The 17,821-nt window shown below is 34.3% G+C and overlaps 1 protein-coding gene across 6 annotated transcripts in view; it reads right to left on the reverse strand.

Annotated features, from left to right (window-relative positions):
* HECTD2 (HECT domain E3 ubiquitin protein ligase 2) overlaps nucleotides 1-17,821 on the reverse strand; it is a 72,932-nt gene that overhangs the window by 22,571 nt on the left and 32,540 nt on the right. For all 6 annotated transcript variants that reach the window (XR_014146249.1, XM_081823847.1, XM_081823846.1 and 3 more), the window contains exons 3-10: nucleotides 13,390-13,528; nucleotides 12,584-12,686; nucleotides 12,031-12,120; nucleotides 10,045-10,109; nucleotides 6,100-6,145; nucleotides 4,066-4,175; nucleotides 2,209-2,357; nucleotides 1,319-1,442 (exon numbers count right to left, since the gene is read on the reverse strand). Coding sequence is in view for 5 of the 6 variants with exons in the window: in XM_081823847.1 (XP_081679973.1) it covers nucleotides 1,319-1,442; nucleotides 2,209-2,357; nucleotides 4,066-4,175; nucleotides 6,100-6,145; nucleotides 10,045-10,109; nucleotides 12,031-12,120; nucleotides 12,584-12,686; nucleotides 13,390-13,528 (826 nt within the window). In the remaining variant the exon portion in view is untranslated. The remainder of the gene's footprint in view (nucleotides 1-1,318; nucleotides 1,443-2,208; nucleotides 2,358-4,065; nucleotides 4,176-6,099; nucleotides 6,146-10,044; nucleotides 10,110-12,030; nucleotides 12,121-12,583; nucleotides 12,687-13,389; nucleotides 13,529-17,821) is intronic.

Consider the following 17,821-nt stretch of genomic DNA (forward strand, 5'->3'; position numbering starts at 1 on the left):
CTCATTGCCAGAGGTGACTTGCCCTCGGGCTCCAGGTCCCCCTCTAAGTCCAGGCTGGCTTCCCCCAAACTGAAAGGATCACAGGATCAAGCCCTCTGTAGCTCCTTCTCGGAACACTGGTGCTGTGGCACAGTGGTTAGAAGAGCTCTGTATCAAAAGATGTCACTGAAATATGCACAGTAACTCTTGGAGTTGTTTCGTGGTTTTGTCTACAACACTGTAATTATATTAAAGTTGGAGAAAAAAGTGTCTTTGTAAAATAAATACACTTTGTCAAGAAAATACCCATCCGACAGAACCAAGTCCCCAGAAACAATTCTTGTTTAGTTCTGAGTGCTCAGATGTGGACTGAGATATGTCCAGAAGGCCAGTCTATGGTTTGGGGCCAATTGTGACAGAAAGGGTCCCTGGCAGATTGAACCAATTTATAAACTAATCTGGGGTTTTGAGGTTACTTATATCCCTACCATATCTCTTAAGTCTCCTTTAGAACAGACACACTCTCCAAGATATCACATGGTCTGGGAAAAAGTTATGTTTGGCATAGTCATGCTGGTTTAATCCAAACTATGAGTGTGGATATAGGTGCAGCATATTAAAGAATTTGGTCAGGTGTTTTGAAAACCTATTACACTATTGTAATAAATAATTTGTGGTGAAGCCCTTTCGCTGTAACTCCCATTCTTTTTATATTGTGGATAAGGGACAACCACCTTTTCTACAGAATGAAGGAGAAAAGGAGTGAACTGTACGTGTGTATGTGCGCATGTGTGTGACGACTGTTTTACAACAGGCATTGGCAAACTATGGCCCATGGGACAAATACGGTCTACCACCTGTGTACAGAAAGTTTTCTGGGACACAGACACACCTGTGTATTTACATATTGTCTAACGCTGTTTTTGTGTTACAGAGGTATACCAGAGTTCGTAAAGTCCAAAGAGTCAACAATATTTACCATCTAGTACTTTACAGAGAAAGTTTGTGACCCCTGGACTGGATGACAGCATAAAAAAGAAGAATGATACCATGTGTGTGACACACATATAAGAAACTTGCATACTAAGATACAACTTTGCCCTTCTTGAAAAGATGTTGTTAATCAAACCAAAACCAAATTAACATGTACATAAATTCAAAATGTAAGAAAAAGAAAATGCTTTAAGAAATATAATGATGTTTCAGGGTTGGATATCTAAACTATAAGTTTATATATAAAGATATGTGCATACTTAAATTTATACAAATTTAACATCCAGTCATTATTTTGAATAGTATTTCATTTAGGTAAGTAATCAAAATGAGCTTCTGATTGTACCTGTGAGAGTTTCCAAAGCTCTGCCAGGTGTGGTATTCTTCCATGAGATCAATGTGATCCAATGTTGAATTATAGAAATCAGTATAAGGAATAAGGGGAGGATGAACCAAACTGTTTGCAGTATCTGTAAAGATAAATTCTAACAATGATCTTTTCTAACATGTGCATGATTCATTCTAATAAGAACATTTTCATGCTCACCAGATAGACTTTATCTAGAAATTCCCATTTTAAGCCAACCGTAGCTCCTAATTAAAAAAGTAGTTTTAAAATTGTGGTTCAGGGGACACCTGGGTGGCTCAGTGGGTTAAGTGTCTGCCTTCGGCTCAAGTCATGATCTCAGGGTCTTCGGATTGAGCTTGCAACCCAGGCTCTCTGCTCAGTGGGGGAGTCTGCTTCTCTCTCTGCCCCTTCCCCTACTCGTGCTCACTCTCTCTCTCTCAAATAAATAAATAAAATCTTTAAAAAAAATTGTGGTTCAGATGCAGCCAATCATTTCTTGCTTTTATAAAACAGCTTGTGGTGGGGATTAGAACAGTATAGTAAAGGGAGTACACAGGTGAGCCCCTCTTTACACTACTTTTCCATCAGTGTGTTCTCTCCTAGGAGTTCTTGGGAATCAACACAAGTGCCTGTTTTCTTAGGGGTCTCTACTTAGCAGGTCACATGCAGCAGATGGCCAGAATACAGAATACTGCCCAATAAAATGCATAAAGCTTTTTCATGCTATACATTAAATGTGAAATCCATTATCAAAACAGGAAAAAAATCACAACTCTTCACTTCAAAGGAAGGTTTTAAAATTTAAGAATGCCTCTACAGTACTTTGAGATCCTTACAGAAATGTCCCTAATATTTAACAAAAGAGAAGACAGAGTAATAAAACCTACTAAGTAAAGCCAACACTTTGGATGCTGATGGGATCCACCAGGAACACTTTGTTATAGGTGGAAATTCTTCAGGCTTTGCAGGAAACAGGCGCAAAGAAATAAACTGCAGCAATCTCTCTACCAATTGTTTGAACCTCTTCTGGGATAATCTGGTAAAGATTTTGAAATAATTCCAATCAAATCACATTTTCTATTTTGGCAATATGTTAGCTATCAAAGTGTATCCTGTACACATAAAATTTGAGAATATCCCCCCAAATTCTATTTCTTAAGTTGCCAAATATTTGAAAAGATGCAAATCTTACCTGGAGTATTGTTTCTTAAATAAGAAATAAACACCAAAATTACTATAACGTTAGCATTAGGCATTTCATTTTTAAGGCTTTCAATATTCAGTCAATCCTTGTTACTTAGACTCAGTATTTGCAAATTTGCCTATTCCTAAAATTTAATTGTAACCCCAAAATCAATATTAGTGGATCTTTCAGTCACGGTCATTTGCAGATGTGCAGAATGGCAAAAAATGTGAGCTGCCAGATGTGCATATTCCCAGCTGAGGTCGAACAAAGAAACACTCTGCCTTCTTGTTTTAGCTCCCATACTGTAAATGAGTATTCTTTACAGTTTAGTGTCATATTTTCCACATTTTTGTGCTTTTTAATTAGTAATTCTGGTGTTTTAAAATGGTTCCCAAAATGTAGTGCTAAAGTTCTGTCTAGTGTTCCTAAAGCACAAGAGGAATGTGAGGTACCTTATGGAGAATAAACTTGTGTTAGATAAAATTTCTTCAGACATTAGTCATAGTGCTGTTGGTCGCAAGTTCAATGCTAATGAATCAATAACTTCTATTAAATAAGATGTCTTTACATGCAATGCAGTAAAAATAAGATCATGTACTTATCGGTTGATGTGGATGCTAGACCAGCAGCTCATAGGAACCTAACCTAACCCTGTTATGTCCTGTAGGATCGATGATTCAGTATTTGTTAATTCAGTGTTAGCAGTGACTTTACAGAACATAAATACCATGAATAATGAGAGCCGATTTTATTTAAAATTAATTCTGAAAATATTTTGCCTCTAACATTTTATCAATCATGGAGAAAAGTCATTGTTTATGTGAGTATAGCTCTATGAAAAAACAGACTGTATTTTTTATAAATTCATATTGATGGCTAATCTATATTTTATGATGACGTTATTAAGTAAGGAAAAGGCACTATGTAATGGTGAGACTGATTGATATCAAGACTGATTGAAAAGGTACTATGTAGGGCGCCTGGGTGGCTCAGTTGGTTAAGCGACTGCCTTCGGCTCAGGTCATGATCCTGGAGTCCCGGGATCGAGTCCCGCATCGGGCTCCCTGCTCGGCAAGGAGTCTGCTTCTCCTTCTGACCCTCCTCCCTCTCATGCTCTCTGTCTCTCATTCTCTCTGTCTCAAATAAATGAATAAAATCTTAAAAAAAAAAAAAAAAAAGAAAAGGCACTATGTAAGTAATGGTGAGACTGATAGGAAATAAAAAGACACAAATTGAAATAGTATCTGAGAAAATCCGGTCACCATCTTGAGCTATACGAAAACCACTGACAGGCAGGTGCTGTGTAGTAAGCGAAAGCAGTGGATAGAAACCTCAATAACAGTTTGCACCAGCAAAATGGTTACTTGCTTTAAAAACAGATTTTTAATTACCCTCTCTGTGGTACTGAGGTATATGTTTATAATTGGCTTTGAAGTACTGTTAATTAGGAGATCATTTCTAAAGACCTGAAAACATTTAAATATATTTTATTATAAAATCACTAATATCAAACTTGAAACTGTATAAGAGTTCTTATTAATATGACAGAGTGATTTACTTTTTAAGCCAGTGAACCAGGAAATGATGATCAGCTTCCACTAAGGCAGCTATCTGTCGCAGCAAGTGAGCATAGATGACATACGTAGATGTATTACTGAATTGAGGATTCTGAAAAAGATATGACAGACAATTGTGTTAAAATTTTGTTAACGTGTGAAAGGAAAGACACTAAGCTTAATGAACTAAGTGGTACATTAGGAAACTAAATTTGAGATTATGAAATACTGGGTGAAATCCTATAAAACAATAATCTATTTGTTTAATTATTTAATTAACAGAAATTTCGATTTTGGCTGTGGTATAGCAGGAAGAGCATGAGCTTTGAAATTAAGACAGATCTGGGTCTGAGGACTGATTCTATCACTTAGGCGTGTTCCTTAAACTTTGATTCTCAATTTCCTCATCTTTAAAATAGGAATGATAATAGCTATCTTACTTGTTCTAAGTAGTAAAAAAGAAAATGTATGTAAGGCTCCTAGCTCCGTGCCAATCACTATCATCCAATTAAACGAAAAACCTGGTTCTTCCTTGATTAAAAAAAAAAAACAATGCTAGAAAAATGAAGTAAAAGCTGGTTGTGAAACTTCTGCCACTGTGAGATGAATTAGGTGCATGTCTCACAAAGAACAAGGAGAGAGCCACATCACAGCTTCGGACAACTTTCGAATGTCAAAGGGACACCGAAGGAGTTGCTCGAAGCCTCTAGTTACATCTCTACAACCTAAACTCTTACCACAATGTGCATTTCAGAACTTCATGGAAAAAAATAGTATCATTGAAAAATAAACTGAAATTGTGGGAACTAAGAGAGCACCATGTATTTTTCACCAAACTGATTTCCTGGCAAGGACAAATTCACAATGAGAGAGTGCCTCCTGCTGAGAGCCACCCCAAGTGGTGCTCGTGAGAAGGTACCATGGGCAGAGCTTACTGCTGACTAACAGTCTCACTCCCAAAATCTGAACCTCGGTTGTCATTTCTCTAGCTTTTACTATCTACATACATTTCCTCCCTTTCTTCTAGTTTTGCTTTTGTCCTTCCTACCCTCTACTTTCCCTTCTTATATCTTTCAACTACCTCTTGTCTACTTAACTTCTTTTTCCCACTTTTACTTTTTTCCTTTCTCCCCCTTCTTTTATTCCTACTGTCCATATTTCCTTTTATTGGACATAATATTTAACTAAATACTGTATCTTATTTAACATAATTTTTCTCACCTTTAAATGAGATAATAATATACACAAACACCTTTTGTAAATTGTAAAGACTAATACAAAAGCAGTATGCTAGCTATGTAATAACATACTTCTTTCTCAAAAAAAATAATACAAACTAGGGCGCCTGGGTGGCTCAGTTGGTTAAGCGACTGCCTTCGGCTCAGGTCATGATCCTGGAGTCCCGGGATCGAGTCCCGCATCGGGCTCCCTGCTCAGCAGGGAGTCTGCTTCTTCCTCTGACCCTCCCCCCTCTTGTGCTCTCTCTCTCACTCTCTCTCTCTCTCTCAAAGAAATAAATAAAATCTTTAAAAAAAAAAATACAAACTAAAAATTGCTTTTCATTTGTTTGGACCTTATTTTTTCGTATCTACGAATCTGTCTCTCTCAAGAGGAAAAAGTTCATCACCTTTGCTTTAGCAAACATAAGCAATCACTTTGATTTTTCCATTAGAATTCTAATGGAAGCATTTATTAAAAATACCTAGAGAAGTTAGAAACCTACTAGTTGGGAAATAAAAGAAAGTTCTGCAGCCCATTAAAGCTAGTTATAAGAGGTTGACTGGAGAAAGAAAAGGTGCTTCCATTCTGCTTGTTCCTGAATACCACAGCAGAAAGGCAAGAACTACATTAAAATTTTAATCCCAAAGATAATTTAGCTTCCCATTGTTTGTTATAACTTTAGTGCTCTGGTTACACTATAATAAAAAAATATCAATAATGTTGCACAAAGTAATACTTAGTACTTGATATTATTTCCCTTAACACATGCATAGACTGAGATTTGAATTAGACAACTTCAGTTCTTGCTTTCTTACCTGTAAAAGTATAAAATATGCTCTAAGATCATCTTTTGTTCGTGGACTATAAAAGAAATAAGCATAATTGATTACAGATTAGTATTTAATCTTATAGCATCTAACAAAAAATGATTAGTACATGTTTTTGTGAGAACTGCATTGGTAAAAGCCAAAAATGAGACTTAAGTTAGTATGTATGATTACTGAGACAGTAACAGATTCATAATATGCTGGGAATATAGGTTCTTCTGTGCTTACTCTTGGCTGGTTCTGAAGACACCTAAAAGATGAATTAAGTAGGGGTGCCTGGGTGGCTCATTTGGTTAAGCATCTGACTCTTGATTTCAGCTCAGGTCAGAATCTCAGGGTTGTGAGATAGAGCCCTGTGTCAGGCTCCGCACTCAGCATGGGGTCTGAGATTCTCTCTCTATCCCTCCCCCTACTTGTGCTCTCACACGCTTTCTCTCTCTCAGATAAATAAAGAAAATCTTAAAAGAGAAAGGTAAATTAAGTAGGCTATAACATTTTATGAGGTAAATATCATGACTAACTTGGGAAAGAGTTAAGAGCCTGATGAATAATCAACAATTTTAGAATACTTATTTTGTTTTAATAAAGGATAGTTGATATCTCATTTAAGAATACTGATGCTCTGAGGAAAGAAAATACGCTGTGTTTATATATCTATTTCTGAAGTGATAGACATAGAAATATCTGCAAATCAAATCACATGGTAAATTCATCTAGTATGTTTCTAATTAAATTGGAAATTAAATTAATATTTGAATACCTCTGAGATGTAACTAATTTGTAATTTTTTTCCATGTTAATCTGGATTTTCACATTGTCAAATTTGACCAAGAGTTTTTGTTATTCCCAAAGCTGATGAGTGTTTCTTTCTCACCCTCTCAGATTCTATTGAATACACTCTCAAAAATACTCTAAAGTAACTTCTTGAATTAAAAATGATTCACCTATAAGATTACCAGATTCAATTCATGATCCTTGACTGGGTCCAAAACCCAGATATTAAAGAACACTTTTGAGACAACTGGGGAAATTTAAATGTGGACCGCCATTTTAGAGAGTACTATTAGAAAAACATTAAATTTGTTTGGTGTGATACAGTGTTATGGTTATGTAGGAAAAAGTTATTAAGAAATACATGCTGAAGTAATTAGAGGTTAAGTGTCAAGATGTCTTCCATTTACTAAAAAAAATAATTATGCACACACTCATGCACAGGGAGAGAAAGCAAAAAGCAAATGAGGGATAAAAATTAACAACTGGTGAATCTAGGTGAAAGGTATATGAGTTTTCATTGTCTTTAACTTTTCTGTGGTTTGAAATTTTTCAAAACTAAATGCTGGGGGAAAAAAGGTTCATCTCTCAGTATCTCCTTGAATTTCCTTTAAGAAAATAAAATGACCAAATAGGGGCGCCTGGGTGGCTCAGTCGTTAAGCGTCTGCCTTCGGCTCAGGTCATGATCCCGGGGTCCTGGGATTGAGCTCCACATTGGGCTCCCTGCTCAGCGGGAAGGCTGCTTCTCCCTCTCCCACTTCCCCTGCTTGTGTTCCCTCTCTCACTGTGTCTCTCTCTGTCCTATAAATAAATAAATAAAATCTTTAAAAAAAAAAAAAGAAAATGACCAAATGATTACTTTTCTGTTATAATTACAAAACAAATCTGAAAACATAAACCACTGTCCCAAATGTACTAAATGACCTTTACAAAATGTAAAGCTACATAGTCTGAAATATAAATATATAACATACGTGTTAAAATTTGAAATATGTATACACATGTGTATACAGAAATGTTTAGTAACATTTCTTTGTGGAAGAATTATCTTGACTGAATAATAATTTAAATTGTTTACAAGGTTTCTAAACTATTTCTGTCTATAATAGTCTACATAATTGTCAGACTATTTTCTGAATGGGACTACTGTTATGTTTTAGAAATTACATTTGAAAATATTTTATTTATTTATTTAGTTTTAAGATTTTATTTATGAGAGACAGAGACAGAGAGAGACAGAGCACAAGCAGGGGGAGAAGCAGAGGGAGAGGGAGAAGCAGACTGCCTATTGAGCAGGGAGCCCAACACAGGGCTTTATTCCAGGATCGTGACCTGAGCTGGAGGTGCCCGAATTTGAAAATATTTTAAAACACTCAGGGCAATTCATAAATATTGAAATTCCTGGTGATAGGCGAGCCCTATTTTTTCCATTTTATAGCAATACCATGACAATTTCCAAATTCCTGTCCCATGTACTAGTATTTTAATACAGTACACAGTTCTGGGCATTGAAGTTGTGGTTGAGATCACAGGCTCTTTGCCAGACTGCCTAGGTTCTAATCCTGACTCAGGCACTTACTGTGTTAACTTGGGCAACTTCTTTAACTTTTCTGTAAATTAGTTTCCTCCACTCTGAAATGAAAGTAATCATATTAACTATTTCATAAAATTGCAGTGAAGATTCAATGAAAAATACATGGAAGATTGTTAGAAAGGTGCCTAGCCCATAACAAACAGTCAGTAAACTTTAGATCTTGTTGTTGTTATAAAAATCCAAAATAAAACAAGACTTTTGGGTAAAGACCACATGCTCCTTTGATAGATAATCACATCGAATTATCATTTAATCTCTCTCAGGCACACTTCTGAGGAGCAGGGTTGGAAAGCAGAGAGAGTGTGCTTATGAGAGGGGACTCAGGCTGGGGCGGGGTCAGGCCACTGGGCTTCCACTTCTCTCAGGAGCTCTCCTACACTCTAAATCTCTCCATTTTCAGTGAAGCACTACGGGTTCAACCAAAACCATATAATTCAAGGAAAATGCAAATTTACTACCGTAATGACAAATTAGGAAAAATGCTATTAAAAATCACATCAAACTATACAGTATGATTTCATTTGTTTCAAAAAGGTGACCAGAAAAAAGATGGCAAAATGTTAACATGTTTACTTTTTTTTTTTAATAATACTAGCAGTGCCTTTTCTACATTTATGTAATAACCATGAATTTCTTTGAAAATCAGAGCAATGTTATTAAAAAATATGGGGTACATTTAACATTTAATAATTTTTTTAAAGATTTATTTACTTATTTGAGAGAGAGAGAGAGAGCACACACATGAATGGGGAGTGGGCAGAGGGAAACAATCTCAAGCAGATCCTCACTGGGTGCGGAGCCCCGATGTGGGGCTGGATCCCAAGACTCAAGATCATGGGACCTGAGCCAAACCCAAAAGTCAGATGTTCAACAGACTGAGCCACCCAGGTGTCCCTTAACATTCAATAATTTTGATATTATTTTTAAATGGGGCTTAATATAAACACTTGAATTATAATTTAATGGTATTCCTTTGGCTTTAGTAGAAGCTATTATTTAAGTTATATGCTACTTAAATAATATCATTTTAAATACTATGGACTTTTCAAAGTATATTGTTGTGTTCTGCATATCCATTGATATTCGAACATTATCAATTACATTGCCCATCATTCCTTATATAATGATTCAAGATTTAGTTCCAGGAAAAAAAATATTTCAGTAGCCAAACTTACATTTCCTTAGAAAAACTTTGCTCTAGCTACCAAGAAATCCAAAGCTAAATTTAATGTCCATTTAATTTAATTCTAGGTTACTGATGTAACTATGCATCCCATTTTTATACCACACATATATCTGTACATAACAAATTTTATATATAATTTTAAAGGATTCACAGATCCTGTGAAGCCCACATATAAACCCTCCTGAGAAGTCACAAAACTCAAGTTAAAAAGCTTTGTCGTAAGTGTTTTGTTTTGTTATAAATGGTTTATAATTTCTTTCTGATCTCTGTTTTTAAAACAACTAAAATCTTTTCTGAGAGTAAAATATATTCATATACATTAAAGATGTATGGGATGTAGAAATTATCTATATTGATTAGCTAAATATTAGTTAAAATTACCCTTTCCATTCTCGTAATAGGCTGTTAATGATTCCCTTTAATACTGTCTTCTGAATGTCTTGAGGCTACAGGCAAAAGAAAATCATAAAATAATTAGGATTAGGTACTTAGGTGACTTTTATATGTTATTTATATTTACAGATCTGTTTCAATAGTTAAAATCAGACTTGATGACCGAGGACTGCTTATGGTAGTATGATTTTCACATCTGAGAGCGCTAGAGCACCAATGACATAAGATTACAACGAGAATGCTCCCTGGGATGTGCCGTGCACAGCAAACTGCACAAACGTATATGGTGGCCCTTTGATGACCAACATCGGTTTTATATAACTGAAAAAATTTTTAGTTTCCTTGGATTGGCAGGATAAAATCAGGAACACGAGTCCAAGATTAGCATGTTTAACAATATAAAATGACTGCATATATTTAAATATATTTATTACTACCAGTAAAAAGTTATAATTAGCAGGTAGATCCACAATTCATTATTAAGAGCAATGAAATTATGTTCAATAAAAAAATAAGATTTTTTTTTCATTACTGGATTTGGAAAAGGCAGAAAAGGCATAAAATAACATTCCTATACAGTTTAAGAATTCAAATACTAAAAAAGAAATCTTATTTCCATTTTAGAGAGTTTCCCCTTGTGTTGTAGATTTAATTTTTTAGTGTCTATAAGACACTGACATCACTCCAAGTCAAAAGAGGTCAGACAAACGTCCTAGGAGTGGAACATTTTGGGTCACAGTATATGTATATGTATATGTATATGCTTAGTGTTAGTAAATAATGCCAAGCAATTTTCCAAAATGGTTGTACTAGTTTCATACCTCATCAGGGTATGAAAGTTCCAGTTGCTGCACAATATTGCCAATTCAGTACTTAAAAAAATTTTACTCATTTTGAACGGATGTGTAATGTTATTTACATTTCTCACATGACAATACATAATAATAATGTACCTTTTCATGTATTTAATAGTAAAATACTGAGATTAGGAATAAGACAAAGATGTTTGCTATTACTTCTTTTATTCAAAATTTTACAAGAGGTCCTAGCCAGTGCAATAAGGCAAATACTTACATCTATCCATCCATACATGCAAGATAAAAGGACTGAAGAGGTGAAGTCTCATTTTTCACAAATGACAGGACTGTCCATACAGGAAATCCAAATAAATCTATTGATGCACTATTCGAATTAATGAGTGAATTTGGTATGGTAAATAAAGATAAATATATGAAAGTATTTTTTTAATTTTATTTTATTACGTTATATTAATCACCATACATTACATCATTAGTTTTTGATGTAGTGTTCCATGATTCATTGTTTGCGCATAGCGAAAGTATTACAATTCCATCAAAAAAAATCAAGTACTAGAACTAAATGTAACAAGATATGTGTAAGACATTTATCCAGAAAACTACAAAGTATCACCAAGAAAAACTAAAGAAGATCTAAGTAATTGGAGGGATATACCATGCTCATGGATTAAAAAAAAATGTCCACTCCTCACAAATTCATCTATAGCACTGTGGTTCTCAAAATGTGGTCCCTGGGAACTTGTCAGAAACACAAATGCTTGAGCTCTACCCCAGAACTACTGAATCTGAAACTCTGTATTTTAAGAAGCCCTTCCTGTGATTCTGATACATAGTAAAATTTGAGAACCACTGTAGATTCAGTGCAATGCCAATACAATCAAATAGTTTATCTCCTTTTGCTGGCTAAGTGAAGCATGATTTTATTTCAGCAAGCCTTCCTAAAGAAGGACTGGACATAAAAGTATTTTCTGCTTAATTCTCATTTAATTAAAAAAATATAAAAAATACCTAACTTTCTGAGAATTCCAACTAAATTTACTGTACAATTATATAATTATGTTACAAGGTGATTATTACAATATTTGTGTGGCTGCTTTTGAAATACAAAAGAGACAAAGAATTATACTGTTTGCATCTGTTCATAAATAATACTTACAGTATTAAGTAAGGCATCATATACAGCATTCACAAATTTAGCATTAATCCCAGAGTCTTCAATGGTATTAAAGGAGGCGGTGGCATCTTTCTGCAAATTCAATTAATGAATTAAGTGTATATAAAATTTAAGGACTGTTCTTAGTAATTTTGAACCATAACTATTCCTTCATAATTTCTAATATTTTTTAGTAGGATGATGAAAAAGAACTTTTGGGCAAAGTTGCTAGAAATAAAAATGAATGTATAAGAATTATTTTAATCACTTTTTAATATTTATTTTTTATTATCATGTTCAATTAGCCAGTATAATCACTTTGTTTTTTAAAACTGAAAGAATGGAGTCAAACATCATCATTAGTACAAATGCAAACAATCTTTAAGATATCACTTAAGTAATATTTATTTGTGATATGTATACTTTCTGAAATTAATATGTATATATGTTTACACAGCTGCTTAAGTCAATATTAGGTAGAAAAAGAGCTAAGTTATTGTATCTTTTTTGGAAAATTTAAAACTAAAAGTGAAAAATGTGTTTTCTGTGTTATTACCTTAAATGCAGCATTTAGTTCTGGGAAAGAATCAAATGTTGTTAGATAAAAATCATGTACTGCTTTCCAATCTCCTGATGACTTAACTTTTTCCATATCTTCCCTAAAATGAAAACAAACATTAACTATAACAGATAGAAATATTATTCAGATAAAATAGCATTACTTCTTTAAAAATAAATGTCACCAAACATGTAATTTGAAATACTGAAGCTGAATACAATATGTTCCAATTATATAAATACAGTTTATGAACTTATAATTCTTAAATGGATCATGATATTTATTCAGCTTTCCATTTACTTGCTTTTTAGAAAGGTCATTCTTGACATGCTCCTCACAATTAACACTTTCTTTCCTTTACTTCATAGCTAAACTTGAGAAATTTTGTTTACTTTCTCTGTCTACTTTCTCATTATCACTTAGTCCTTCAGTATTCATTGGATTATTTTCAGTAGTGACATAGCTTTTATGGTTTATGTGTCACATAGTAGATGAAATAATATTTTTTAAAAAGGAAACATTTTATTATTTTATCACCATCTTTAACTCCTTTTGTCTGTTTTAACTCATATTCTCTTATTTAGTGTTGTTTCTTTTGTTGCAACATTACCTACCCCTTATCTGTTATTTATACATTTGTTTTCACATTCAACTTGAGACATCTAGTCTTTTTTGTCTTCACTCTTGACCAATGCCTTACAATGAGCCACAAGTTCAATTTCTCACACAAAAATATTAAATTATGTAGAGTACTGGCATTAGATGACTATACGTCTACATATTAACAGTGAGCTGAAACTTACTGAAAGTCTTTCATAGTTTTGGACTGGTTAGGAAGGACAGATTCTGAAAGAACTGGGGCCTTCATTTCAGATGGTAATGCATCTATAGAAACACGCTGTTTTTGTCTAACATCAAGGCAAATTGGTGGTAGGTCTCTCACTGTGAAGTATAAAAAAGCATTCAATGTAATTAATAGTAAAAATTTTCCAAATTATAAAATGTCAGGCTAACTCAACATGAGCAGAAAACAAGTGAATTATTTTGTATTGCATTCACCTTGGGATCATATAACAGAAATCCTACCACAGTAAAGGGCATCTCCTGAAGGCTCTATTGCCACCAGTCCCTCCCAACCCCAACTTCACCCACAACAGATATTAGGCCATATCTTAAATTAAAAGTTATCCACAGATAAGATATAAATAAAGTTTATTTCCTTTGTTCCTTTCCCGAAAGTTGTCTTCCAAGAAGTATTTCAGTGAGGCTCAATGTTTTTAGTGTTTATTACCTTTTTGAATATATGTAAACCATTTATTTACATCCTCTGTAATTCTTTATTATAGTTTTAGCTTTTTAAAAAAATCAATTTGCATGACATTTTTCTGTTTTTTTCTTTGCAAATATTTGCCCATTCACTGTTTGCCTTTTTGTTGCATTTCATAATCTTTTAATTGTAAAACAAAACAAATACAGAAAAATCTGACAAAAGGAATGGATGGCTTAATGAGTTGTTATAAGACAAACACCTCTGAAACCATTAACCTGTTGAGGAATAGAGTCTTATCAAGTCCCTCCTTGCTCCAATTACCCAGATGTTAGACTTCCTATTTCAATTTTAATTTCTTTTTTAGCTCTTTTTCATTTCTTTTTAAATTTTAAACATTTCCTTCTTTTCATCTTCTAGTTCTCTTAAGGCATTATCTGGTATGTATGTTTGCTTTTGTGTTCCTTCTGTTTTATTTCTAAAATTTAAAAAAATATATATATATTTTTTTAAAGATTTTATTTTATTTATTTGAGAGAGAGAGAATGAGAGACAGAGAGCATGAGAGGGGGGAGGGTCAGAGGGAGAAGCAGACTCCCTGCCGAGCAGGGAGCCCGATGCGGGACTCGATCCTGGGACTCCAGGATCATGACCTGAGCCGAAGGCAGTCGCTTAACCAACTGAGCCACCCAGGCGCCCCCCAAAATATTTCTAATTGTTTCCTATAAGTCCAGTTTTATCACTATATAATGTCCCCCTCTCTCTCCAGTAATTTAAGTCTACTTTATCTGATATTAATATAGCCACTACTATATATCTTTTCCCATCCTTTTACTTTCAACCTGCCTATATTGTTATATTTGAATTGAGTTTCTTATAGACAGCATACAGTTAGGTCATGTTTTTAATCTACCCTGCCAATCTCTTTTAATTGATGTATTTTAGACCATTTACATTTAATGTAATTGTTGATCTATTAGGGCTTAAGTTTGTCATTTTTATTTTATTTTTTTTTATATTTTTTAAGTTTTTCCTATCTTCTTGTGGGTTACTTGAACATTTTTTAGAATTCTATTTGCTCTAAATTTTATGTTATATACACAAAACTTATCAGAGTCTACTGGTGTTATCATTTTACCAGTTGGAGTGAAGTGTAGAAATTGTACCTTTTATATCTCTTCACTGTTCTCGGTTTATGATTATCTTATCCTATAGGTAAGGTGTTGTGTTTCTCTGGCTGCTTTTCAGAGGTCTTTAGTTTTCATAGGTTAAATTATCATATGTCTTGACATAGATTTCTTTGGGTTTATCCTGTATGTGGTTTGCTCAGTTTCTTGAACCTTTAGGTTTATATCTCTTGCCAAATATAGGAAGCTTTCAGTCATTTCTGAGTACTTTTTCAGCCTACCCTCTTTCTCCTGTCCTTCCAAGACACCAATGACAAGAAGGTATCCTCTTTTGTTACAGTCCCACAGGTCTCTGAGATAATTCACGTTTTCTTTCTAGTCTATTTTCTATCTATTGCTCAGACTGGGTAATTTCTACTGTTCTATATTCCAGCTCATTTATTCCTGTCTCCTCCATTCTGCTGTTGAGCCATCTACTAAGCATTTTATTTTGGTCATTGTATTTTCTCAAAATTGTTAATACTTCCAAACCAACCAAACAGGTGAATATTTTATATACTTTAAATTCTACAAGGTGAAATGTACATATGTAGAATTTAATTCTACTCTTATGTAATCAGGATATATTTTCAACTAAGCAAACATAGCTATTATCTAATCATCACGGTAGGAACATAGCTATAAGGTCTTTCCTTCCTTATCCACTCACCCAATCAAATATCTATTCTTGGACCTATAACTTCAATAAACTAAGATAAATTTCATCAATGTTAGGGTATATTTTACAATAAAATATCTTTCATATTAGAAGTTACTACAGAGATGCCAATTTCTTATAATTAAAAGCAATGATTTTTGACCTTTACTGTATATCAGAATCACATGGAGAGCTTGTTAAAACACAGATTACTAGACCTTTCCCCAGAGCTTGTGATTCAGTAGGTCTGGGGTGGGGCCCAAGAATTTGTATTTCTAACATGTTACCAGATGATGCTGATGCTGCCAGTCTGAGGGTCACACTGAGAAACACTGTTTGGTATTAGGAGAGAACAATGGTGCTGACAGTACAAAACATTAAATGTCTTTAATTCACTTCTATAACTGATTTTTATACCCTTTATTAAATACGGAAATATCCAATTTCTAGTAATTTTTACTTTAGGCACGTATTGGACAGAGGTTCAATTCATTAGCAAGTAAAATTAGGTATTTCTACAAATGATTTCTTATGTTTGGAAATCTTTATTAGTAAGAAAGAAATGGGCATCTCAGCAGCAAAGAAACAGATGATAGTCTCCTCTCTCCAACACTAGTCTTGTTACTAGTGAGGCTCCTCTACAGTTTCTCTTCCTCTTCACCAGGCTTACCCTTTCCTATCCCTTCCCACACACCTTTCCCAACCTGGCTATAAACACCCACTGTTAGATACACACAGACTCATTCAAATATAAATTAACTTATTCACTCACAGAGCATATATACACATTTTTATACCCACTCATTTTTATTAATACCATGCTGAGGTGGAAGAAGAGTGAAATTTTAGTTAGTAAGAGAACTGCATTTTGGCAAAGCCTGAGAGTGGGAAGATCTTATATAAGAGAAATAGTAATGCTAAGGCCAAGAGGATTATAGGGTGAAATTAGAACCAGAGGCCCAGACAGGATTTATTTTTAGGTCACAAGGTAACTCAGACTGAAGAATAATACAGAATGTTAACGTACTATGTAAATGGAACTTGAGTCAGAAAGAAAGGCAGATCGTTTGCTCACATTAGTGAATGAAAGCCGAACTACAGAATGTGACATTCAGCTATTAAGAAAGGAAGAACAACAGCTCACAGCTGCTCTCCTGTCCCTAAATACCAAGGCATTGTTTCCAGAGACAGGCTTTCAGTCTGGTTCTCACAGATGGTTATTAAAATCTAATTCAAACGAGAAAATCAATAAATGTGGTGATGAGAGATTAATTAAATCTCAAACTGATATTATAAATAGAACAGGCAATTCTTTGTTCTATCACATGCAGGTTTTTCTGCAATATAGAATACCATAAATACACTGAAAAAAAGCCAAAATATATTTATCAGTGAAAACCTGTCATTTTGGTTTCATTCAGCCAATACTTGGGAACACTGAGTGCTAAATTGATAAGCAGTAATCATTTCCCTTGCTTTTAATATAGTGCTGCCAATTTTAGTCGGTTGCTTAGAAACATTAAGTAAAACACTTGAAGCCAGTGCAAGAAGAATAAGAGCTCTGGTGGGGGCTGGAAGTATACTGAAAAAAACGTGAAGATCATAATACAACTATGTATAATGGTGTGAGATTATCAGCCAAATTTTGCCAGCTCACTCACTGTTTTCAAGAGCTATCATCAGCTGACTCTGGTTGGAAACTAGTAATATGTGGTCTTCCACAACTGTAGCCACCAAAATTAAGACTGACACTTTAAATTGGCGACATGATTGGGACGCTGAAGGCTGTTCCTGGCCATGGAGCACAGACGGCAAGGAGAGCATCAGAGGTAAACAAGAGTCTCTACGGAGGTTGGGTGTTCAGTAGGAGGACCCTGGGCCTGTTCCTTGTCCCTCTATTGCTGGAAAGGAATTACTGTTTTAAAAGGTCTGCTGCTGGTGACACACTGGTGCAAAATGCTATACTCGAAGCTTTATCCAAAAAATTTGTAATTAAGTAAATAATAAAGTAACAACAACAAAAAGCACCAGCCTTGAAAGTAAGGCACTTGGTCCTGTTGTTGGCTCAGTTACTAACTTTCATAACCTTAGACGTGTCACTGAAACTCCTTAGGCCTTAATTTTGCCATTATAAAATAAACGAA

The sequence above is a fragment of the Leptonychotes weddellii genome, chromosome 6 (assembly GCF_054177405.1).
Source record: "Leptonychotes weddellii isolate Sample4059 chromosome 6, ASM5417740v2, whole genome shotgun sequence".
NCBI classification, from domain to species: Eukaryota; Metazoa; Chordata; class Mammalia; order Carnivora; family Phocidae; genus Leptonychotes; species Leptonychotes weddellii.